At 37.0% G+C, this 25,790-nt stretch overlaps 1 protein-coding gene across 3 annotated transcripts in view; it reads right to left on the bottom strand.

Annotated features, from left to right (window-relative positions):
* The window catches only part of TM6SF1 (transmembrane 6 superfamily member 1), a 41,375-nt gene that overhangs the window by 2,786 nt on the left and 12,799 nt on the right, over positions 1-25,790 (bottom strand). Inside the window, exons 3-9 of one of the 3 annotated variants that reach the window (XM_036737141.1) lie at positions 25,541-25,638; positions 19,600-19,703; positions 18,549-18,631; positions 17,822-17,943; positions 16,074-16,178; positions 13,722-13,814; positions 13,380-13,499 (exon numbers count right to left, since the gene is read on the bottom strand). In XM_036737141.1, the coding sequence (XP_036593036.1) occupies positions 13,380-13,499; positions 13,722-13,814; positions 16,074-16,178; positions 17,822-17,943; positions 18,549-18,631; positions 19,600-19,703; positions 25,541-25,638 (725 nt within the window). Of the gene's footprint in view, positions 1-13,379; positions 13,500-13,721; positions 13,815-16,073; positions 16,179-17,821; positions 17,944-18,548; positions 18,632-19,599; positions 19,704-25,540; positions 25,639-25,790 lie in introns of those variants that run through there. The other 2 variants (XM_036737142.1, XM_036737143.1) reach the window with 2 other exon arrangements.

The raw sequence follows: 25,790 nt of genomic DNA, 5'->3' as shown, positions 1-25,790 counted from the left end.
ATAAGACATTTTTCCATCTCACAAAGTAATGGAATTTGAAAAAAAAATTACTAGGCAGGTTTTGAAAGTATTGGAAATAAGAGGTAGCAGAGATCTCATGCAACAGTGTTAAGATATGTAGAGAAACCTCTAGGAACATTCTCTAAGTTTTTCCCTGCACTATTCAAATGCAGTTAGTACCTCATTTTCATGAACACCAAATTCACAGCAACATACAAAACAGTTCATGTGTTTAGATTAGATTGTAAGCCATCTGGGCAGGTACTATGTCTAATGTTCTGTACAGCGCCTAGCGCATTGTTGGTGCTCAATAAATGTTAAATAATGGCTTTGCAATTGTCAAAATACAAAACCATTCTAAGAAATATTTGTAATCTTTTTTATACCTAAATTAGTATACTTTTTCTAGTTTATTTGACAGGCCCAAAAGTATGAATTATGAAGTTTCTAATCATAAATTTTCTTGTTAAAACAGTAAGATCAACAGATTAAGCAATCTAGTTAATTAATGTATTGTTAATGAACTGGTAACTAATAGACAAAGTCAGTGCAACCATATCCCACAATATCCTTCTGGAAGATCCCAAGTCATATGGCTAAAGTAAAATAAGGAATTACTTGTAATCTCATGCCAAAATCTCTGAAGGGCTACAGGAATATACAGGTCACAAAGAAACTTCAGTCTCAAGTCTGGGGGGGCTTTGGGGAATATTGGCTAATATTGATGGTTAGAGAGATCTCTTAAAGTATTTTAAGTCTGTAAAAAGATTCTGTTACAAATATGGAATCTCACAGGCATTTCAACATCCCTAACAATTACAGGTACCCCATCACAGTGTAGCGCTGAATCTTCAATCAGAAGCCCTGGCTTTGGATCCTGGTAATACCACTTTCTGTCTTGTGACACTGGCCATGTTATTTAACCTCACCAGGTGCCTCAGTTTCTTCGCCTGTATAAAGGGGGAGTTGGGTCCTATCTAACTCTAAATCTTATGACAACAGATTATTGTCTAGGTAGAACTTGACCTCTGGTCTTCTTTTTTCCCCTCTAATCTTTTAGTTATCATATACTTCGACCTTTTTTTTTTACACTGGATAAAAATATGGAAGGAAAAAAAATGAAGTTCTCAAAGCTCATATCTATATAATGAAATCTGCCTTCTTCCAACAAACAGCCTGGACCAGTGATCCTGAAAATCCACAGCTATTTCCAGAATACACAGCTTGACAAGCTTTATACTTTATTTCAGTCTATAGGTCTGTCCAAAAACCACAAGCAAAAGGTGACGCTACAAATTTGGGTGATTATATAGCCAATCTGATCAGTACAAGGCTTGCTTCTCTCTCATTGAGAATTTAAAAATCTCATTTATTGTCAGTGAGTGGAAGATACTTCAGTACATTTGAGTATATGCACCTGTTTCAATGCCAGAAACAAATTCCATGTACTCACTTAAAAATCCAACTCTTGATTATTGATGTTAAAAACAAATTAACAAAAAACCAAAAACCTTGTTTTTGTTTCTTCTGACCTTTTGCCCATTTCCCATTGTTATATCTGGTGAAAAAGAAAATCAAAAGGAAAGACTGAAATCACCACAATTCTAATGAAAAATTGGCTATGATTTTTTCCCTCCTTTTTTAGGTGGCATAGTAGGTAGAATGCTGGGCTTGGAGTCAGGTAGATAAGAGTTCAAATCCAACCTCAGCTATTTACTAGCTGTGTGACCTTCACAAGTTACTTAGCCTGTCTGCCTAAGTTTCCTCATATGTAAAAAGGGGATAATAATAACACCTACTCCCAGAGTTATTGTGAGGACTTGAAAATATAAAAAGTTTTCCTTATTTTAAAGGATTATATAAATGCTATCATTATTAATGTTTTTAATATCTTTAAGCTTACCAGTTCTTTAATCAAGTATTCTTTAAACTTTCAGAAACATCATTTTACCAAAAAAAAAAAAGATGAAGAAATATAAAGTATACTTCCCAAGTTCTTACCCTCAATCTCACAATTATAGCAGCAATACCCTAGGTCAACTCTGTAGGCAAACAGTCACCCAAGATAATATTACAATATTGTTTTTTAAAATAAATTAGACTGTGTCTGAATAGTCAGGGAAAATTCAAAGGCTTTTTATTTAGGAAGAGAGAGGAAAGGACTACATGAAATAATTAGGCTCCTGGGCCTGCTTCTACTTTGGGTAATAAAGTTGATTTGGCCATAGGATTGGGAGAAAGTTGGTAAATAATACAACTGCAGCGATGTGAAATACGTGGGCAGATTAACTAGTCCACCTTATGTGCTCCACTGAAGTCACTGTACTTCTCTTTTCTAGTTTCTTTAATTTCCAAAGTAATCACGTACACAGATCATTTTTACAGGTATCAATTGATCTCACAGGTAGAATGAGGATTTTCAGTATTTCCAAACTGTATAACTAAAATTAAGACTGGTTTTTAGTCTGGACTGTGGTCAAAAGGATTGACTGATTTTTAACAAATTTATTCAGTTTTCTAAGGAAAAAATATAAAATGACATTTTCACTGGAAAGCAACAAAATATACACTCTAGCTGATTTTTTAAAAATTACATAAATACCTACAAAATGATCCATTAGTCAGTCACCAAGCAGGCTGGAATGTTTATCAATCAGATTTGGAGAAACTTCACTCCTAAAGTAAGAAAATAGCTGTTTGTTTGGAATCCACAGTTATGAAAGTGAAAGGATTCCCTAAAATTATTGCCTAGGGTAATTTTTATCTTGGTTTAATTTTGTTGGTTCAAGTTTTATTCAGTTTGTCCCAGGGTGGCTTTTTTTCTCCTTACATTTCACAATGATACCAGTTTCTGTTACTATTTGGATATCAGTTCCCTATCCAACCCACATGTCAACCATCTGTCTATTCTAAATTCTAAAACACAGTTGTGCAAACTTTGGCCTAGTAAAGATTGCCCTCTGGCATCTTTCTCGTGCTTTCCTTTGCTCTAAATGTTACTACCCTCTCCAGTGTCTATGCTTCAGTTATAGGGATCTAGGTCAGTAGTAATGTTCCAGTGAAAAGAAACACTTGGACATTTCAACAAACATTTATTAAGCACCTACTATGTATAAGGCATCATGCTATGTGTTGAGGGAGCAAGAAACAGAAACCTTAAAGAGGAGAGAAGATTATAATCTCAACCTGAAAAGGTAATATACTGCACAGCCAGAGTAAGCAACAGGCAAAGATATAAAGATAACTCACATTTTAATATAAAAATAACCCATGGCCTACTTAACTTTGATTATGCCCCATGGAAAAAGCTAAGTGGAACCACCATGCCAGAAAATGCTATAGCTTGTAGTTTTCTAAGGGGCAAAAAATGGGTTCTTTAGATTTATACTTGAATAAAAACCTTGAATTTAAGGAATTATCTTCTAAGTGCCTAGTCTTGACATTTTCAAATGAAAAGACTTTTTGAAAAGGTGCCTGTAACATAGAATCACATTGTCTCCCAGTTGAAAGACACTTCAGAAGCCTAACTCATCCATGAACAGGAATCCACAGAAGTGTATAATACAGTCAAACAAGCTCTCCCATGAAGGGGAACCCACTAATTCCTCAAGGCAGCTTATTCCGCTTTTAGAGAGTGCTTATGATTAGAAAGTTTTTCCTTATATCAAGCCTCAGTTTGTTTATCTACAACTTTTACCCACTGCTCCTGCACCTCAAATAAAACAAGTGTGTTTCTTCTGTTCTACAACAGGACCTTGAATACTTGATGAAAGTTATCACATCCTCCTCCCTAAGTCTTCTATAACCAACCATTTCTAAAGTTCCTTTAGCTTCCTCTTGTATGATATGAACTCAAAGTCCTTTTATCAACATGCTGGTTATGTTGCCACGTATTACGTATAATATAGATTATATGTAATACGCATTCATTCATTTGCTCATACTGGTTGTTCTCCTGTAGATGTTATTCAGCTTCTCAATGTCCTTTAGTGCCCAGGACTGAACCCAGTACTCCCAGGCCAGAATGCAAAGGAACCAGCCCCACCTATTTACTCTTGGCCATTATCCCTTTCTTAACTGAAGGCCAAAATCATGTCAACATTCTCTTACATCACAATGTTAAGTCACCTAAAGTGTGCAGAATTTGAATAAAAACTTCCTATCCTTTTGTAGACCAAATGCCGCCTGGCTGTGCCTCTCCCAACTTACACTAATAACACTGACATTTTAAATCCAATTGTAAAGCTTTATATTTATCCACATTTTATGTTGCCTTTATATTTTCCCCAGTGTCCTTCCTACCTATCGAGGTCTTTCTGAATTTCGACTCTTGTGATTCAATGTGTGAGCTATACTTCCCAACACTGTGTCCTTGGGAAATTTGATAAGTGTACCATCTGTGACATCACTGAAGTCGCTGATAAAAATGATGAATAATGCAGGGCTAAGCACAGACATCTGGGACATTTCCACATTGCCATGGAAAATACTAATGACTACCTTTTGGCTACAGACATTCAACCAATTCTGATGCCACCTAACTACTATTTTGACTAGCACACATATCATCTCTGTTGGTCACAGGTTCTGTCAAATGTTTAACTAAAATCTAGATAAATATACGTTCACTTAGTCTAGCTATTCTTTTAGTAAAAAAAAAGCAATTGAAACTAGGCTGCTCTTGATAAAGACATGCTGGCTCTTTGTGATCACCCCTTTTCTAAATGTTCACTAACCATCCTTTCCCTGTCCCTTACTGGCTATGTGACCCCAGGCAAGTCACTTAACCGCTGTTTGCATCAGTTTCTTCAACTGTAAAGTGGGGATGATAACAGCACCTCCCTCAAAGGGTTGTTGTGAGGATCAAATGACATTATATTTGCAAAGTGCTTAGCACGGTCCCTGGTACTTAATAGGTGCCATATAAAAGTTTATTTCTTTCCCTTGCCCTTTTAATAATCCATCTAAGAATTTCTGCCAGAAATCAAAATCAAGCTTATTGGTCTTAGTTTGTTGACTTTCTTGCACCTCTTCCCCACCCCCGCCCCAAAGTCTTTTAATTTGGCACATCTGCCTTTCTCCAAAACCACAGTGTACTTTCAAAACCACTGTGGGCTTTCAACTATCAACAGCTGTGGCTCATTCAGTAATCACATCAGCCAATTCTTCAGGACCTGAGAATGTAGTTCACCTGGGCAATGTGACTTAACCTTATTAAAGGCAGCCTGGTGTTCTCTTACTATCACCTTATTTGGCTCAGGGTATTGACTCCTTACTAGCCATTTTTGTTCTGTTCTTTCCAATCTAACAATAATTTTCTTTGGTAGAGAAAATAAGAAACTTTGCATCCTCTCTATTGACAGTTGTCTTCCTCCCATCCCTAATGAGCAGCAGGGTGTCTGTCTCTTCTTTGATTCTCCTTTCCCCAGGTTAACCAACAAAACTTCTTGCTATCCCTAGCTTTTCCTCACTAACCTCAGCCCATTCTAAATCTTAGCACCCTTCGCACCATTCTTAAATGATAATATCATATATTTATATTCACTCTTTGTTACCTAACCTTGCTTCTCTATCTGCTACATGTGATTTTTAAAAAATAAACATTGGTTGGTGAACCTCATATACACTCACATATGTATCTTAAAAACAAAAATAAAACCTTTTCCCTCTTCATTGGTACTGTTTCACTTTGTTTTCAGAATTTCATTCCTGAGAACTTTCCTACCCCTCTTGAGCTGACAACCTATACAGAATTTTAGTCTATGGGGCCATGAGGTTCTACCAGTCCTTCAAACTCTGTTCTTATAAAATCTAGGGAACATGTAAAATTATTCCATTTAACTTCTTTCTCTATCTGGACTTCTAAAATAGAATAGTCATTCTTCTCAAGGTTCTCCTCATTTCTACCCCAGCAGCCAGTTCAGTTGGTAAGAATTAGGTCTCAACTAGAATTTTCCCTTTTGGGCTCATTCTCCCACAATTAAAAGGATGAAATTGTCAGTAACACATGTCAGAAAATGATGAATCGCTCTGCTTTTGGCTGAAAGACAGCTCCAGCAGATCCAGATAACTTAGGTCTCTCATCACTATTTTATCATGCCTGCAAGCTTTTTCCCAAACTCTTGATCTATTTCACCTTTCTGTTCAAGTGGTCTATAGTTATGACCCAATGAAAATCTTACTTTATTGCACCCCCACTAATCTTTACCTAAATGTCTTCTACCATGTCTCCCCTCTCCCCCATCTTCCATTCCTGGATTTTTCCATATATTGTCAATATACAATGATATTCCCCACCCCCCATTCCTCCCCCCAAAAAACACTTTCACCTATTTTTTTTCTTTTTAATTAGATTTACCCTTTCAGTGCTATATTATAATTAAGTTCAGTTACTTAAGGTCAAACTTGCCTTTTAAGATCTCTAAATCTTGTTACTCATAATTGGCACATTTATGCATAAATATCCGAAGGTGTTGATTTAATTACTGGTCCATTCTTGAATTTTGTCTCCTGTGGAATAGTTGTTTTGTTCAGTTATTTTTCAGTTGTATCTAACTCTTCATGACTACATTTGGGGTTTTCTTGGTAAAGATACTAGAGTGGTTTGCCATTTCCTACTCCAGTGGGTGACTCCTAATAGTGAAACAGATGACTCTACTGCTATTTTTCTGACTATTGGTAGATATACATAAGCAATTTTCTCTTCCTTCCTTCCTTTTCAGTTTAAAACTTTTTTGCTTCAAACTGATTTTCAAGATTCCAGACAAGTATATTCTTTGCCAGCTGCTCTTCATCCCAAGTGGTGGTCTAATTTTTTAAATTTAAGTATTTAAACCTCAGGTTTTTTAAAAATTTTTCCGACTTTAGGATGAAATAAAACAAGTCGAGGTAAATCTAATGAAGGAAACCTTTATAATGGATGATCCTTTTTCTATGGTGATATTAGTGATCTGCCAAAATAAAGCTAGTCACTGGCTAAAAATTAATCTTAAGTAAGCAGGTTTACTGATATTTTCTTTTATGAAATTGGCATTTATTTTACTTTTAAATAATGTTTGTTCTAGTCTCTCTAGTTCAGTGTTTATATAGCTGAACAAGTCTATGAAGTAGACCAAATGCCCATTAGATTGAGAAAAGTTCTCATATCTAATTCAAGGGAAAGAGATTTCTACTGATCCTTGTCTAGGGTAAAATATTTCATGTCGTTATTTGCATATCACCAATTAATACTACAGTCATGAAAATCTCTTATCAATGGCAGTGGGGCCACCATATTTGGACATCATAGCCTTCAATGTGCCATATTAAGGAGAAATGGTACTTAAAAAGCCAAAGATGGTAAAAGCAGCTGAATTTTACCAGGTATAAACAGATGTAGTCCATGTAAATACAAGGGTTGTCCATGCTGGAGGCAAACCAATTGTGAAGCCATTAAGAGATTGCTTTTCCAAATATCTAAAAGAAGGAAGGATATCAATGGCCTGGAAAATATCTTGGACCCTATTATTACTAAAAATTTTTTTAAAAAAAGGTGAACAATAAAAGTAGGTAACTGAAGGTCTGCCAGTTACTGCCAACCTGTGTGCCTACTTTCTCATCCCTGTAAAATGTTCATCTATGTCCATCAAGGCCATCCCACATAAGAAAACAGGTAAGACTTTCACCACAATATTCTAACGCCAACCATATCTTTTAGAGTCACAACTGACTTAAAGGTGTAGAGAGTGTAAAATTATACTGCATTTACTGTTTGTTAACATAACATTGCAAGGTGTTTCCTATGTACATGTCAGAATCATTCGAATATCCTGAAAGATATAACAGAGATGACTATGTTTAAAGATCTCCAGTTATCAAAATCCAGTGAGGTATAAGACAGGCAGATAATCACATTTGCCAAAGGTGTCTGCTACAGTCTTGGAGAATGATCAGTACAGAGTTCCTTTTTTTAGATGCTTTTGTTTGGGGATAACATTGCTGAGTGTATCAAACCCCAGAATATCATGAGATACGTGATCACTCTAATGAGTTTTACAGAGGAAAAACCAATTGCATAAAGAATGAATACTGTTCAGAGTATGATATACAGTTCATTGATCTGTACACTTCATAGATCTGGGCAGACACAGGGAATGGAGCCTGAACTGAAGCCAGAGGTGAATAAAAGGAGCAGAGCAGGCATGATTGGTTTTGGGAAATTACATTGGTGGTAGACAGGAACATGACGGGCATGACTAGGCTGGGACATTTTACCAATGAAAGACATCACTGGAGATTTATGACCAGAAAAGAAGGTGGGCAGGTCATGCAGCAAGACCAAAAGATAACCAGTGGATAGGGTATATATTCTTAGTCATTTTAAGAGATCTAAAGGCCTTGGAATGTTAAGTGTACTCCTAATTCAGGCTCTACAGGAGGACCTGGAAAAGGGTCATACAGGAAGAGAAGGAACAGATGGATTATGATCTGCACCTTTGGACGAAGTATCCATATCAATGAGTTTACAGAGCTATCAAAGTATATATGCTTTCCACTTTAAAAAAGGCACTAAGAAGCAGTCATTCCTATATCCAAAATGCAGAATGTGGAGGCAAAAAATAGAAACCATGGAATAATAAAAGCATATTGTTCTTTCTAAAGATTCCAAAACACTTCATATTTTGCTTTATAATTTTTGAAATTAGGAAGTTGTATGTACAAAATTATACCTATAACATTATACAAAAGTACTTTATATTGTACAGACATTGGCAGCCTCAATTTATGGATTAGGAACTAAGACACAAATTATGCATTATATCCAGACTCACAGAACATCTGGTGAAATCAAAAACCAAACCCAGATTTCTCAATCTAGAGCTCTTTTTTTAATGGCAACTCAGATGCCAGGAGGAAACAGGTTTACAGGAGCCTTTATTGTTTGACATCTGCCAGCATCATTCACTACTCAAAATAGATTTTATATCAAATTATATGCCACAGCTTTGATTTGATTCTGTAACACCGAGCATCTTACAGCATACCTGAATTGATTTGTCTTGCATGTTCCATTTTTTAAAGGAGGCATTGAATAAATGTTTGTCAGAGCTGCTGTTGAACTAATTTTTGGCACACTATAGCAACAGTGAGGAAGCTAAAATAAATGAGAGGAGATAAAGTTGTCTGCAAGCATCCAACAAATATGATAATAATGTCCTCTAACCAGTCAAATCTCAGGCCATTTACTGAACTGCTGGAGAGAAAAAAAAAAAGACAAAGACAACTACCACACTAAAGTAGCAGCCAGTTGTTGATAGGATATGATTTCAGGGCACTGAAAGTACCTCTACTAAAACAGTGACTTGATGCTGGAAATTCCACAATTGGCAATTCCCTCTGTTGACCTCCATTAAAATTCAAATACCTCCAGGAGAAGCAACACATGAAACAATTTATACTAAATAAGAGGGCACTGATTTGATCCTTTACTGAAATCAGGTTTTGATGAAGAAAGTGTTGAGGAGTGCTCTGTGCTCTGGGGTGAGGAGAAAGTAGAATCAAAGGGGAGGGAATACACCAAGGATAGAGGATAATTGTCCCAAAAGGGGAGGTTGGGGAGCCAAAGATAAACTTAACTGACTTTACAACATTGCCGAGGGTGAGGCCTGGCAGAGATATTGGAAAATCTGTGTTTGGAAAGGGGAAAGACTTTTTTATAATCCCTTCTGTATCAAAATGCCCATTACTCTTTTCCTTATTCTCAAAACAAAACCAAACCAAAAAACCCTTCCCTTTTTCACCTTGTTCACCTTCAGGAAAGGAACACTTTCCTGATATAAGGAATCATTTTAAAAAATAATTATAGCTTTTGCCGAAGAGAAAGAAAAACATATTGAGAACTCAACATTCTAACCATACCCATGAATCCGTTCTTTGTTGTTTCTCCTTGGATATTTAATACTTGAAAATAAATTAAGAGACTTTAAGTTGAAAAAGTATGGGGTTATTTTAACTTTGTTTTAAGGTTCTGTCTTGTAATTTTCATGGCTAATAATTTTTAAAACTTATAGATGTCCAGTAATAGAATGAATATTACCATAAGAAGTAGTGAATTCCCCAGCATGAGGAATGTGCACAATGACTCCTTGTCAAGGACCTCCTTAAAGGGAATTTTCTTGCATTGAGCAGGAGGCTGGAATATATGACCTTTAAGATCCCTTCCATTTAAAGATTCAATGATATGCCCAAAAGAATACAGGATTGTTCCTCTTCCTTTCTTCCTTTCTTTCTTTCTCTTTCTTTTTTCTGACCCATTTTACTCTGAGACTCACTGATTGGACCACAATAGGACCCTGCCCAAGCTCCACTTAATGCCTATTTTTTGGGCCCTCCTGGCTCAGAGTGAATGTCAATGGTAACTGCTTCTCTTTTGAGTAGCAACCCTGAGAGTCTTTCCCTCCCAGTTTGATTTTTTTTCTGTTTTTTCTAATTAAAGGGGCCATCCCTTGACTCACTTCTTACAGAGGCCTATTCACTGAATGGGCGTTAACCTCACTCAAAGTGAGAACCTGAAAAGACCTTAGCCTGAAAGGGCCAGGATTTCCTAATTCATCCTGGGCCATCTCTAGTTGTCCTGGTGAATATCAGGCCACTGGACCCAGATGGCTCTGGAGGAGAAAGGGAGGCTGGTGACCTTGCACAGCCCTCCCTCACTCAAATTAAAGTCAACTGCAAGTCTTGTCATCATTTTCCTGATGTCATGGTCCTCTTTGAAAATGAAGGACAAACACAACTTAATTTTTTACCATAGCTCACTGACATATAATGATATCATATGTGACTTACAGTGCTATCTCTCTGTAACAAAATCATCCATTACTATCTTCTTTAACTGTCTTAGAGAAAATACAAATTTTTTCTCTATCACTTATGGCCAAAGATTTTGTTTCTGAGAGGTTTTTTTTTTTTGGGGGGGGGGTTTGTTTAGGTTTTTTTTTTTAGAATAGTTTTACATTTTTAGACACACTAGAACAAAAGCATAGGGTGGAGTTGGAGAGAGGAAGTTAGTGAAAGAAGAGGTTTTTTTTAATATTACATATCTATTTACAAAAATAGTTGTATTTTTGCAACTCTAAGAAGAAATCACAGTGAGGGGAAAAGCTTCAGGTAGTGGAAAGTTCCCAGCATTCAAATCACAGTTGCTCAGAAACACCTCTCCTGGGAATTCACTCCAAACTTGCTTCCTTAGATGCTTCTAAATCCTCAAGGAATCCAAAAAACAAACAGTCAAACAAAAACCAAGTCTCCTATGGTTATTTTGAAAGATTTTTGACAGCTATGCTATAATTGTAAATTACCATATCAGCTAGAAATACAATTTAGTAAGTTCAACTTCCAAGTAATTTAGAATTCCTGATGTGATCAAACTTGGTTCCAAAAAAAGGTCTAAAAAACCCATCTGAGATAAACTAAAAGGAAAATCTGTCCCTGAGCCCTAATAAACACAGATTTATAATAAATAACACAAGTTCTCAGAAGACAGACTATGACCCTCAAGAAAATGCTTTTGGCCTTTATGCAGAGGAAACCTTCTGAGAGAGCTGAGAATTAACATGAAAGTTGCAAATATATAACATCTAGTTACAGAAGCCCTAATTAATGTTCTGGGATTAAATTTGTTAATATTATTTTTTGAAAAACTAAAACCACACACTGCTTACAACTACCTAAAAAAACTATGCATGTATTCAATCAAATATTAAAAAGTTAATTTGAAATGACAACAATAGAGTTTGATTTTCATTCGGTTCTACTTACTATAAAGTGACTTACTGACAAGTATAATAAAATTATAATAAAAATAACAGTTCTGGGTGAAAAAATATGACTTGGCTTGGCCAAAATTCATCATCAAGACTTTTAAAGTTAGGTGGCATGCTGTTACCTTTTCACAAATATAGGCACAAATGGTTTAATCTTTTATGACTTAATTTCTGATTAACTTAATGCCTAGAACCAGGATTGTGCTTGAACCTTTGGAAACAATATTAAATCAAGGTGCAAGAGGGCTGAAGCGATAGAGAACATCGGAAGCTTCATTAACTCTTTCAGCATTTGTGACTCACGTTTTAACTTGCACAATCAAGGCATGGCTAGGATATTAAGAATTTTGGTTGCTGCTCTAGAAATATCCTTTTTTGATTCGATAACCCTGCAAATCCTAGGACACTCTTTATTGCCATCCTTGCTACTACACTAATGTTAACTAAATCCATATAACCTTTCGTTGAACCTGCTTCTCAAGTTTGCTTGAGCAAAATGAGAAAAATTAAAGAACAAAATTAGATATAAATCAGTTACCTGCTCCTGGAAAAGACCCAGTTTTGTTTTGCTATTTATGAACCATTCTTACTTCTTAAAAATCATTCATATGCTAATATGCCTATTTGTTGTAAAGTGCTGAAGAGATCTATTTGTTTAATTTACGGACCACTGGTTCTGTTTTGCCCATAGGTGGAAGTGGTTCCTTACAAGGGACTTTGTATCCTGTGGAGAAGACATGTAGCTGTAAATTGTAAATAATGAGAACTGTTAGTACAGTTCAAGGAGAGTATTAATAACCCAGCCCGGAGGGACAGTGGGAAAATTGTCATCCTACAGTAGAATACCCATCCCCAAAACCACACCTTCTTTCTAACATAACCGGAGGCCTAAAATCATTAGTATAATTATAAATCATGTGCTTCTCTAAAACTGCGGCTACTTTGGCAGTCACTGGTGGAGCTCTCTAGTTTTCCTACCAGGGCTTCAAAATATAATTAAAAACACATGGTTACAAAGTGGGGCAAACCCAACCTCCCATATATGACTTTACATTTAAATGAGAAATAATGAAAGCAAAAATCTGAGTGGCAAGTTATCTAAGGGTTTTAAGGCAAGGGAAGAATTTCCCAAAAAATCAGATTTCTAAACCTTTTTCTGTGGGCACAGGGATATGGGACTAAGAAATCCTTCTCCAGTGAAAAGTAGAAAAAGGGTCTTTTTTCAGCACTAGTTAAGAAAGTACTTAAGAGAAGCAAGGTATTGCAGTGGATAGAGTGCCAGGCCTGGAGTCAGGAAGACTCCTCTTTGTGAATTCAAATCCAGTCTCAGACATTTACTAGCTGTGTGACAAGTCACTTAACTCTGTTTGCCTCAGTTTCCTCATCTGTAAAATGAGCTGCAGAAGGAAATGTCAAACCACTCCAGTATTTTTGCCAAGAAAACCCCCAATGAGGACACGACTGAAAAAGACTCAACAACTCAAAAGAAAGCACTGACTTTATGATGTAATTTTATCCATTCAACATTAAGAGCTATAACGTCGGAAAATGTTTTCATTGAGTGAATATTCTTAATACCTGAGCTAGTCCTCCAGCATGAATGAGTGTTATGTCAGGCATCCAAGAACATCCAGGAACCATAAGGCCGTAGAGTGCAATCACAAAGAATGGAACTGAATAAAACATATATGCCAGCATCTATATTAAAACATGAACACAGCTGTGTTACCACTCACATAGCAGTATGGAAAAACACTGCCCTTGTCATCTGGAGAGATAAATACTTGATCCATCATGATTAAAAATTAATTAATTCACCTGTTGAATATTATTATATGTCCCTGCTATACAACAACATTTTACCATTTTTAAACTGAAAATTACATGAATACCTCTTTTAAGTATCATTAACTACATCACCTGAAGTTTGGGATAACCAGCAGGATCTCTTATGTAGGGTTCTTGAAATTGTATGTATAGTCGGCAGAGCTCAGCAGGGCAATCCAAAGCAATCTACAGGCAGAAATGATTTTATTATTAAAGGCATAATTCTGTCCCACTAGTCACAGTACTGCTGGTTAAGCTAAATTTATTGTGTTTACATCATAAACTACTCAGCCATTACAAGAAACTTGGAACTCACAGATAATAGTGAGGAATGAAAAAGGAAAATCTTCTATAAAGATACATTTGAATTTATTCCAAGGAGAGTATAAGTATATTAATGGCTGAGTGGGAAATGAAATGACATTTAGCTTCCAGGAGTCTTTTTAAAATACTGCCAAGCTAAAGCATACATTACAAAAAAAAAACAAACAACTTCCTTTTTGTGTGCAGAGACCACAGTTTGAACTCAGTTTGAATGATTTTCTGAGCAAGATCAATTAATCAGTAAACATTTATTAAGCACTTACTCTGTGCCAGGCACTGTGCTAAGCACTGATGTTACAAAAAGAGGCAAAAGATAGTTCTTGACCTCAAGGAGCTTACAGTCTAATGGCAGACACAACATGCAAACAAATATATACAGAGCAAGCCTTATACAGGATAAATAGGAAATATTTAACAGATGAAAGGCACTAGAATTAAGAGGAGTTGGGGAATGCTTCCTGTAGGAGGTGGGATTTTAGTTGGGACTTCAAGGAAGCCAAGAAAGTCAGCTGTCAGAGCAAAGGAGAGAGAGTATTCCAGGCATGGAAAACAGCCAGAGAAAATGCCCAGGTCAGAGATTTGGAGGGTCTTGTTCAAGGAACAGCCAGGAGGCCAGTGTCACTGGATCTCCATCTCTCATAAGAAAAAGTGAACTTCTAATCTCCACCTATTTTACTGCCTTTTTTCAATAACCAAAAAGATCACCTTTTTCATTCTATGGGCTTAGAGAATTTGAGGGCTTGGGGGCGGGGTACTGTAGTAAAGGAACATTTTGAAAGTAGTATCTATACTCTGATTTCAATCTATGAATTTTAAAAGAGCAGAGCCAGGCACGACTGATGCAAGTAGGATAGGCATTAGGCTGTGGAGTAGGCAATTTATATTTGGGATCCTTCCACTGGTCTCTTCACTGCTTTTCTACCAACTCTCTAGCACAAATTCTGTGATCTAATTTCCTAGGGCTTTGCTCTCAGCTAATTAGGTCTAAGATGGTAGCTGATAATATTCCAAAATTTTACCCCATCCATGGGTATTTGTATTCTAGTAGGGGGCTATTTAAATGCTCAAGATTCAAAGGAATTGATGCCTGACTCAACTACAGCTGCCTCCACTGCCCCAAGCCCCACTCACCATAGCCATAGACAACCCCATCTTGTACTTCAACTTTACCGTCAATAACAAACTCTTGGGCTACATAACCTTTGAGCTATTTGTCGATGATGTTTCAAAGAGAGCAGAAAACCCCCATGCTCAGATTACTGCAGAGAAGGAATCTGGTTACAAGGGATTTGGCTTTCACAGAATCATTCCTTGGTTTATGTGCCAGGTTGTTAACCTCACCCACCATAATGACACTGGTAGCAAGTCTATGAGGAGAAATTTGCTGAGACTTTCATTTTAAACCACACTTGTGATGACATCTAAATAGCTCCCAGTTTTCCATCTGTATGGCTAAGATTGAATAGATGAATGGCAAGCATGTGGTATTTGGCCAGCTGAAAGAAAGCATGAACATTATGGAAACCATGGAGAACGTCAGATCCCAAAATGGCAAGAGAAGCAAATAGATCACCATTGTTGACTATGGTTATAACTCTCATAAGTTCTTTGGTTTTATTTTTTTGTCTTAGTCACCAAACCATTCGTCCTTCCTGTAGCTAGGAAAAAACACCTTCCTTTTTCCCAACCCCCAGTCTGCTCTCATTCTCTTTGAGTTTCATTTCCCTTTTCCTTACACACGTCTGGCTAGACTGCACAGTTAAGGTAATCATTAGGAAATAAAAGCTAAACCATAGGGGAAAAAAATTTAAAGGAATTAATCTCTTAAGTTGGGGTAACAAAAAGAGATCAGAAATCTGTTTTGGATAGTGGGCTTGCCTAGTGCCCCTCAAACAACACCTTCTTCCTAATTCAACTTATTCCCAGAGGTAATTGCCCACAAAACTTCCCAGAACAAAAGCATCTTTCAGCAGACAGTGGGTCTCTAAAAAGTCCCAGGTTTCCAATAAGAGGTATATATTTATATGTATAAAATTATGGTGCAAATGTTCTCATTTTTTATTTTAAAGCATAAATATTAAAATTTAGGGTTACTATCTTATTGAGATCTTTCATGCTTACCAAACCTCTAAATATGCAAAATCCTGTTGCTAAGATGAGATACATGACAAAGATCAAATCAAGCGGTCTTCTTAGCAACCCCTTCTTCTGGGCTTCTTGAACGACCTAAAATACAGCATGTAATTAAAGCACAGGCTTCAGAAGAGCCAAAGAAGAGAACAAGTCCACTATACTGTCACTGTTGAAAGGACCTCCAGAAAGATTTTAAGAATTACGGAAGCTACACACTAACAGTGAACTTGAAAAAGTTACATCATCTTTTTTGTTGTAAAATAAGGAAGTTGGACTAAAAGGTTCCTTCCAGCTTGAAAATATCGTAGTTCCCAATGTATCTGCCAACCAGCTTTTACACAGTAGTTATTGGTAGATAGTTATCAACATATATGCATGTGTGCTTATCTATGTCTGTGTATGCATGCATATATGTATATCTATACTGTTATGAATCCTCTATAAATGATACTGTTATAATCACATTTTAAGAATTTCCCACAGCTCATTCTTTTGCAAAGTGAATGATCATCTCCCTGGTAATCTTTTTTTAAAAAACAAATTTATATTTTGGGGCAGCTAGGTGGTATAGTACATAGAGCACTGGCTCTGGGGTCAGGAGGATTTGAGTTCAAACATGGCCCCAGATACTTACTAGCTGTATGACCCTGAACAAATCACTTAATCCTGATTACCTCTCCCCACCAAAAAAATAAATAAATTTAATTTTGTAGCTTAGTTTTTTTTTAACTAGACTTATATCAGTAGTAGGAAATTAAAGGGAAGATTTTTAGAAAAAGAATGTAATTTGTTTTGCAGTAGAGACCATAGGAAGATACCTGAAAGGTCAATCTTGACCACTCTTACTTGGGATGGATGTTAAGTTACCAGCCCTTCTTGATCTGGAACCTACCTCTACGGCACTCCAGTTTATCCTGACCATTCTGCCTTGCAAGCTAGCTTGACCATTTAAACCTCTCAACTTCTTCCATCACAACAACTTGGAACTGTATTCATGCTGGAAAGATCTCATTTTGTCCAATTATGGGGAAAGGGATATGACTTTTGAATCAGACCTCTCCCTGTCCTCCTCTATGCAGGGGAAAGATCTTGAAATCCTGGATTATTTGATGTTCACATTTCTTTGTCTGATACTGATCTCTCTCAATCCAGATAAAAGACTGTATTGTGTTTCAGCCCATTCAGATAATCCTTTAATGCATTATTGATAACGCATAATAGAACCACCTAGAAGCCTGGATTAATGTAATTATTACACCAAATTGTACCTTAAACTCAAGGAAGTCTACTTAAAAATTGTAAATGTTGCTTGTACCTTGAGGCGGCAGTGGTGTGTGAACCTAGGTAAACACTAGCCTGGACAAGGGCAAAAGAATTTAGCCAGACATTGGATGAATAAATGAAGATTCAGAACTTTCATAACATTAAGTAAACCCAAATAGCCCCTGCTACGTCAAATGAAGAAAGATGATGAACATTAAGAACAAATGTAATCACATGTGATGATTCATCAAAGACCACATCCAAGTCAAAATGAGCCAAATAAATCAGACATAGTCTGAATGTCTTGGTCATCTTAACAATTCTCATAAACCCAAAATTGTACAGCTCATCTACAACGATTAAATACACATCTGAAAAATATTTTGATCCAAAATAGCGCAAGTTGATTTAATGGCTCCATGTAGTTGAGACCCATGAATTAAGAGTGAGCTATTTAAATGTGAAATGATCACCTTTGAAGGGTAGCTGCACATTTCTACTGGCTGGCTATAGATCCTGAAAGCAGCCCATATGGGAAGACAAATGTATGGCAGGCTTAAGAGAATGGCAGGACAAATTCTTGTTCCATACTTTCCTATTTAAAAAAAAAAGAGAGAGAAAAAAAGAAATTATGACAGATGCATCAAAAACATTCCCCTATTATGTGTTATTTGAAATTTAAACTGCTTAAAAGCATTTAAACGCTTGTACAAGTTCTATCTAACTTATTACTATAGTAAAAGTAATATGAAGGCCCTAATTTACCAAGATGGCAAATAGAACTTTCATTTAAAAAATAAGCTTTGAGTGACTGAAATATCCACTGAGTTCTAACAGATATTGGATAGAATTCAAAATAATCATGAAAAATGTTTTTTAACACAAATAGGTAAACACTTTACTAAGCTCAAAATGGAGAGAATTAACAATTTTGCCCTAACTGGCTTGGAAACATATGGAAAAGAAATTACATGTCTTATAAATAATCAGAAAATTATTAGTAGCAGATCATCTATCAGACATCTTAAAAATTGTACAAAGGTAGTTTTAAGGAAGAAATTATGAAAGAGAGAGGCCTTACTTTATAGGATAATTTGGCTACAAAATACAATCCATTTAATTTTGCTGCTAAAGTAAGAACTGCAAAATAATTTACATTCTCAAAAACAAGGAACTAAAACTCAAGATGACATTCCTTACCCACAATGTTTCCAGGAAGAAAGACCACAATACTCATGATAATAGAGCCCACCCAGTACAAGCCAATCGATCTGTAATTTTCCCTGCAACAGAAATTCTTCGTTTAATCCACCAGTCCTAGAAAGCTACTGATAAGAAATATCTGAGCATTATTAATGTCTTCCATTTTAATTCTGGTTAGTAAATTACATAAACTGAGGCCTGCTATGTCCAATCTGGTAAATCAAACATGATGGAACATTACTGCTGAGATTCCATTTCAATCCACAGTATACAATGGCAGGGTCTTAGTGCCTCTTTACAATGATAAAGCAGAAGAAAAGAAAGCAGTTTTATTTATATCATCAAACTGATTTTATTTGCAAATTACAAAAACAGAAGAGCCAGCACAGTGGAATAGATTGAGGACTGGCGTGAAAGTCAGGCTGACCTGGGCTCAGGTCCTCCCCTGACACACATGACCTTCATGGGTCAAGTCATTTAAACTCTCAGAACCCGAAGCCAGCATCATAAGATTACAAGATGCAGTGCAGTTGCTGAATTGTGTCAATGGCAGGAGTTTTCACACCTGAAGCACCCTCCACTGATGAAATCACAGGTCTGGGCAAAAATATAAATGAATAAAGCCTGGCTTCCCCTTGAAAGAATGAACAGAGGAGAAAAGAAATGAGATCCTGACTTTTAAAATCTAATTCTGCACATATACTTTTTATGTTCCATCTGTTTAAGCAAGGGCAGCTAAGTGGCACAATGAAAGATGTGAGTTCGCCAGATGACATTGGGCAAGTCAATTAGCCTCCTTTTGCCTCGGTTTCTTCATATGTAGAATAGGGATAAGAATAGCACCTATCTCCCAGGGTTATAAAGGATAAAATGAGATAACATTTGTAAAGTGCTTTGTAAACCTTAAGGCACTATACAGATTCTGGCTATTATCATAAGCAAATGCATGTATATTTATTTCCTTTGCAGATGACAAATACCAAAGTCAGAATAACAGTATAAACACATACATGAAAAGACTTACTCCAACACATATGAACAGACTTACTCCCATGCTATTGCTGCCACCATAACAAGATACATCATATAATGAGCAGAACCATCCCAGTAACAGATCACGTGTCCATAGGCAGTGTTCAGATATGGTTCACCCTAAGGAAAACGGGGAAAAAAAAGTCAATTTCAAAACTAAATTCAACATTGACATATAGTTCATCATGTATAATTAGCAAGTTAAAATTTCATGGTTAATTAATAATGTGTTTTGTTTTACTTACACATATTATAGGATTAAGAATTTAACTTAACATTTATTATAACAAAATTTATTGTAACACAGTTTGGGTATGTATGTGGGAAATATGGTCAGCTACATATATACTCTCCCTTTCTGTCTCTGTCTCATTCCTCTTGTCCCATCTCCTTCCTATCAAAAATTTTAAAACTTACTTTTGAGTGACTAAAATTAAATTCTGTCATGGACTCATCTAATAAGAGACTACAGAACTGTTACTTCATAAATATGCTTATATTACACATATCAGTTCTAGTTTCCATGATGATCATTAGGAACAATAGTTATAGCAATACTGGTCCCAGAATAAAACATTGTGGCCAAGACAAAACTTGTGGAAATGCCAGTTAAATAAATTTGTTGACAGCTAAAAAAGATGCTTTGGTGTGTTACAGGACCACAGTAACCCCCATCACCACAGCTGACACTTCTTTCTAATCACTGACTTTCCAAGGGAATCCAAGCCAACATCTATTCCTTCTTCATTAGTGGTTCTGTGAAATCTACACATCCTTCAGTGTATTCCCCGCCATCTCTACTAATATATGCAAAATCATTAAAAATCAATCACAGAACATGACAAAATAAAAACAGTAGCATGGGTTACCGTATATAACCATCCAATCAGAATCAATGGGACATTTGCTAGCACTCTTAAACAAAGAGCATTTTATAAAAATAGAAGCAAATGGTGTCTCTGAATGGGATCTCCATTTTCCCATCACGTTAAAATGTAGGCGCGGAAGTCCTGGCCAGAGATACAGCTTAACTTAAAAAGGCTGGTAAGATTGTATTTGCCTGGAATCTTGAAAAGTTCATCAAAAGAGTTTTAAACTGGAAAGGAAAGGGGAGAGAGGGAACTACCTATGTATGTCCTTCAAGGTATATAACATAGAGAATTGCTATAATGTGGTCAGAAGAACAGAAATCACCCAGAGATTCATAGCAAATAAAATCCAGAACTGGAGCTATGGCATTAGATGATTATAAAAAATGCACAAAGTATGGATAACAATGAAGATGAATAGAGATCCTACCTAAATGAAGCAAATTTGGTCAAATAGATATATTCCTGAGTTATGATTACTGATAAAACCCATAACTGTAATATGCCTCTGAAAAGGTATATCTTATTCAAAAGAAACAAGATGAATAAAATGGTGGTGGTATGTATGAAGTGAGGGAAAAGGGTGTACAGGTATTGAGGCAAAGTAGCATTTTATATTAAGAAAATATACTTATAGGAATAATCTATAAAACAGAGTAGGGGAAACATGGTAGAAAGTATTTGTGGGAACATCAATGAAGACAGAAACAAGTGATATTTTTATTGAAGTATACTAGAGACCACCTAGACAGAAAGAGAAAATAGATGAGGAGTCTGGAAAACAGACTGCAAGCCTGGTACAAAGGGATGGTATACTGATGAAAAGAGATTTAAGTTATCTGGAAACTTTGGAGGCTTTCTCGGCAAAAAGCAGAGCAGCTAATAATTTCTTGACTTGTTTTAATAATAATTTCATCCTTCAACAAGCAGAGGAACCAACAAGGGGAAATTCTATTCAGCATCTATTTTCGTGAAACAGAGGAATTGGTTGCTGGGGACTACCTATCTTCTTAGATCTTGTGATAGAAGAGGGTAAAACTAGGAATAGTCTAGGAATTGAATGAAAATTAGGAATAGAATGACAAGTGCTCAAGATTCTGGGAAAGGATATTTCCAAGGCTTTGGAGAAAGTACAGGTAGACCCTACACTAAAATTCAATGGGGGAAGTAAGCTCCAAAGTGATGAGAAAGCACTCAAAAACAAAATAATGAAAAACAGAAAAAAAAAATTTGATGAGGAGGAAAATTAATGAATGATCCAAAAAAGACTTATATGGATAGACAGGAACTTGTTAAGCAACTTAGATTTTTAAAAGACTTGTACAAAAGATGGAAGCAAGGACAGGTAATAGTGGATGAAGGTGATCTGAAAAGGGAAAGTATTAGCAGCTGGAGGAATAGAAAAGGCCTCCTGCAGAAGAGAGGACCTGACCCGAGTCTGAAGGAAGCCAGGAAAACAAAGAGCTAGAGATAAGCGACAGAGGCTTGGGGAAGAACAGTGCAAAGGAGATGGAGAATCATGTAGACTAGATGGATGAAGAATCCAAGTAGACTAGAATTGCTAGCTCGTAGACCTCATGGAGGAGAATCAAGGGTAGGAAGACTGGAAAGGTAGGAAGGAGCCAGACTGTGAAGAGCTTTAAATGCCAAATGGGATTTTTTATGCTTTTACAAAGTGATATTTTTACCCAGATACATAGCAAGAACAATCTTATAATCTTTTCTCAAAGAAAAGCCCTGGGGGGAGGGAAGGGGCATACTGTCCCTGACACAACCTCAGTCTCTAAGACAGTGAGTTCAAAAATTAGCACAGTTCCTATACAGCACTGGTTCCACCAAGGTCACATCCAGATGTGTAGCATGATTTCCAAATGAGTCCTCATCTTGGCTTCCACTGGCTTTGGTCCAACAGGCTATTCCCAAAGGCCACTCCTTGCTCCCCAGAGCAAGGACTTCAAAACATAGCTGAGACATGGAAGTACTCATAAAATCTCAGAGGCTCTCATCCCCACCTCTCCATCTGGAAATCAGAAGTAAGCTTAGTAAGTCCTCTGGAATTGCATTCAGTTGTATTCATCAAAGCCTTTCAAAATTGTTTGTCATTACAATATTGCTGTTGTCATATAAATTTCTCTCCTGGTTCCCCTCGCTTCATTTTGCATCAGTTCATGATGTCTTCCCAGCAAACAAAGGACTTAATATTTGAATCTAGAGGTAATAGGAAGCCCTGAAGCTTGTTGAGCAGGGGAGTAATGTCATCAGGCCTCCATGTTAGGAAAATCACCTTGGCAGGTAAGTAGAGGATGGACATGAGCGGAGACAGACTTGAGGCCAGGAGACTAGTTATAGGTTATTGCAGTAGAACATGTGTAAAGCAATAAGCACCTGAACTAGGGCTATGTTTTATGAATGAAGAGAAAAGGATATATAGTTAAGATGTTACAAAGAAATAAACAACAAATTGGGTATGTTGAGTGAATGCGGAGTCAGGGATGACACCGAAGTGGCAGGGCAGCTTGACTGGGAAGATAGTGATTCCCTCAACAGTAATAAGGAAGTTCAGAGAAGGAGAGGGTTTATCAGGGAAAGATACTAAGCTGTTTTGGACATGGTGAGTTTAAATACCTATGGGACATTCAGTTGGAAATGTCTAACAGGCAGTTGGTGATGAATGACTATAGTGTGGAAGAGAGACTAGGGCTGGATGTATAGTCAATGGTCAAAAAACATGTAAGTGCTTACTATGTACTGTGTTGAGAGATGACAATACTTGAGAAAAATAAAGATAGTCTCTGTCTTCGAGGAGCTTACAATCTAATGAGGAAGCTGAAAGGGGGGTGGGAACCCCAAAAGCACGATGTTCCTGGAGTCAAGACCAAACAAGGCAGCTGGTGGCATACGAAGAGTATAGATGTAAAGTTCTAGGCCCTCTCTATAAAGGAGCTTGTTGCTCTGTCCTTCAGTCAGAGGGGACAGGCAGCTGAGGGGGCAGAGAAGGTGTTGAGTATCAAAGCTAGATTAATCTCCATGACAACCAAGCAGAGCAGCTGATGGAAAAGGAAGAGTCGATCTGGGAATTCTGTACATAGAGATAATAAGTGAACCCATGGTAACCGGTGAGATCACCAAGTATGACAGCATAGAGCACAAAGACAAAAGGGCCAGGACAGAGCCTTGGGGGACTTCCATGGTTACTGGGCTTTACATGGAGAAAGAACCAGCAAAGGAGACTAAGAAGGCCCAGTTAGACAGATCAAGAATCAGAAGACAGCAGTGTCACAAAAACCTGGAGAGAAGAGTTTATTCAGATGAACAAGAAGATCGGGACTGCAGAGGAGAGATCGCTGATGATTTTGGAGAAAGTGGTATAGTTGAATAATGAGGTCAGAATCCACCACTTGGAAGACTGAGAAGACAGTGGGAGGAAAAGAAGTAGAGGATAATCATTTCAGTCTGTGGGGATTCAGTTCCATTCAAAAGGCATTTATTCTGCCCTGCTACATTTAAGCACTGCATCAGGTGCTGGGGCTGCAAAGGCAAAGACAAAATCTAGTCCCTAAATCTGAGTGTCTTAGGAGGACTGGCTAGGTATAATGATGGGTAATGGAGAGCCCAGCTTCCTGAGATCGGGAGCATTTTCAGACACTCTGTACCTGAATCTAGTCTGCTAGCCACAGAATGAAGTTTTTTCTAATTGGCTGCTTCCCTCAAACTGAGGTGCATTCAGAAAGGCACCAGTTAGCCAGGGCTTTGACTTTAGTTTGTCCTTTTCCTGTCTCACATGGTCAGGTGAGGAGACAAGGACTAAGCCCTCAGTGGCGAGAACGGTCTCAGGTTTTTTTGTTGTTGTTTTTTGTTTCTCCCCATTCAGGCCACCATGATGTGGCCCAGGAGCGCACAAACCTGCTATTGTTTCTGCTGTCCTTGTCGTTGTATCCATTCTTGTGCCGGTGAAGGAGCCGGAAGATGGCTATGATTTTTTGAGCTTAAAAAGGTCAGGGGAGCAAGCCACAAGGGCCAGAGTCCATGATAGGTTTTGCAGCCAGGCAATCCAGCATCAGGACCCGGAGGAATGCCCTTTTGAACCCAGACTGGCAGTGATGGAGACTAGGAATCAGTCAGTGGCTAAGCCACATCCGGACATGAACTTTTGGGACCAATGCTATGTAGAAAATCGCATTAAGTCTGAGCCCACACTCCCTAGGGACTAAGGAGAATATCCCTAAGAGTTAAAAGGAAATATTTTTACTTTGTATATATAAATACAAATATAAAGTCTAATTGATGCTAACTGGTAAAATGGAACTGGGATGATAATTACTAGCAGCTAACAATGGGAGGATGAACAGAAGCAGCTAGAGCCTGGAAAAATAATTCAAAGAAAAATGAAGAAGCAGGGAGGGTGGAAACAGCTAGGGAAACATCTCCAGTATGTGCTAGAATTTTCCTAAGTCTTCTCAGTTTTGCTTCTAGTTGTTCTTCGCATCTTCCTTTCCCGAATTCTCTAAGAACTCTAAAAGTTCGAAGGCAAACACCTATTTTTCTTGGGTAGTGTGAGCTTCAACCTGTGCATGGAGGTTCAACCTGAGCTGGAACAGGTGACCGCTTCCAGGTGTCCACCATCATAATCAGCCTTTCATAAGCATTTCTTTAAGTACCTTCTATAAGCATTTCTTAAGCACTGTTGGGTGCTTGTAATAGGTGTTATGTAAATGAGGCTAGATTAAGCTTTTATCCCTAAGAAAATGAAGTATGTAGATAGATGAGTTATTAATGATAAAGAGGCAAATAAACATTGAATAAATACATAAATTAACATAATTACATTAATTGCAAAGAAGAATTTAGTGATATTGGAAAGTGAAGAGGGAGTCTTAGAATTGAATGTTGGGAGGAATTACCACCTGTTTTCCAATTCTAACTCCTTGACTTTGCTCATGTAGAAACTGCCTGTGGCAATCACTTAAAATATATTATTTTATGTTCACTTATGTGTGACAGGATATTTGTGATGTGTTTCTGGTCATATTATTTTTAATATGTCAGGGAAAAAGATTTAAGTTTAACAAACATAAAAGAGTTACTTACCTCTTTCAAGTAATGTGTCATGAATCCATCAATTATACCATCTTGTTCAAGTCCTATAATAAGGTTCACTACACTGGTGAAAGCAAATACTGCATAAACTAAAGAAATAAAAACAGTGATTAAACTACTCAGAATAGCATCAGATTAGTATTGTCCAAAGAAATAGAATAATCCAAAAGGATTATCATTAAGACACTATGGAAAGTGTCAACATAGGCCAATGGAATATTGCACATTAAAACAAAAACAA

The sequence above is a fragment of the Trichosurus vulpecula genome, chromosome 8 (assembly GCF_011100635.1).
Source record: "Trichosurus vulpecula isolate mTriVul1 chromosome 8, mTriVul1.pri, whole genome shotgun sequence".
Lineage (NCBI taxonomy): Eukaryota > Metazoa > Chordata > Mammalia > Diprotodontia > Phalangeridae > Trichosurus > Trichosurus vulpecula.
This window is presented reverse-complemented; position numbering and strand designations above follow the sequence as displayed.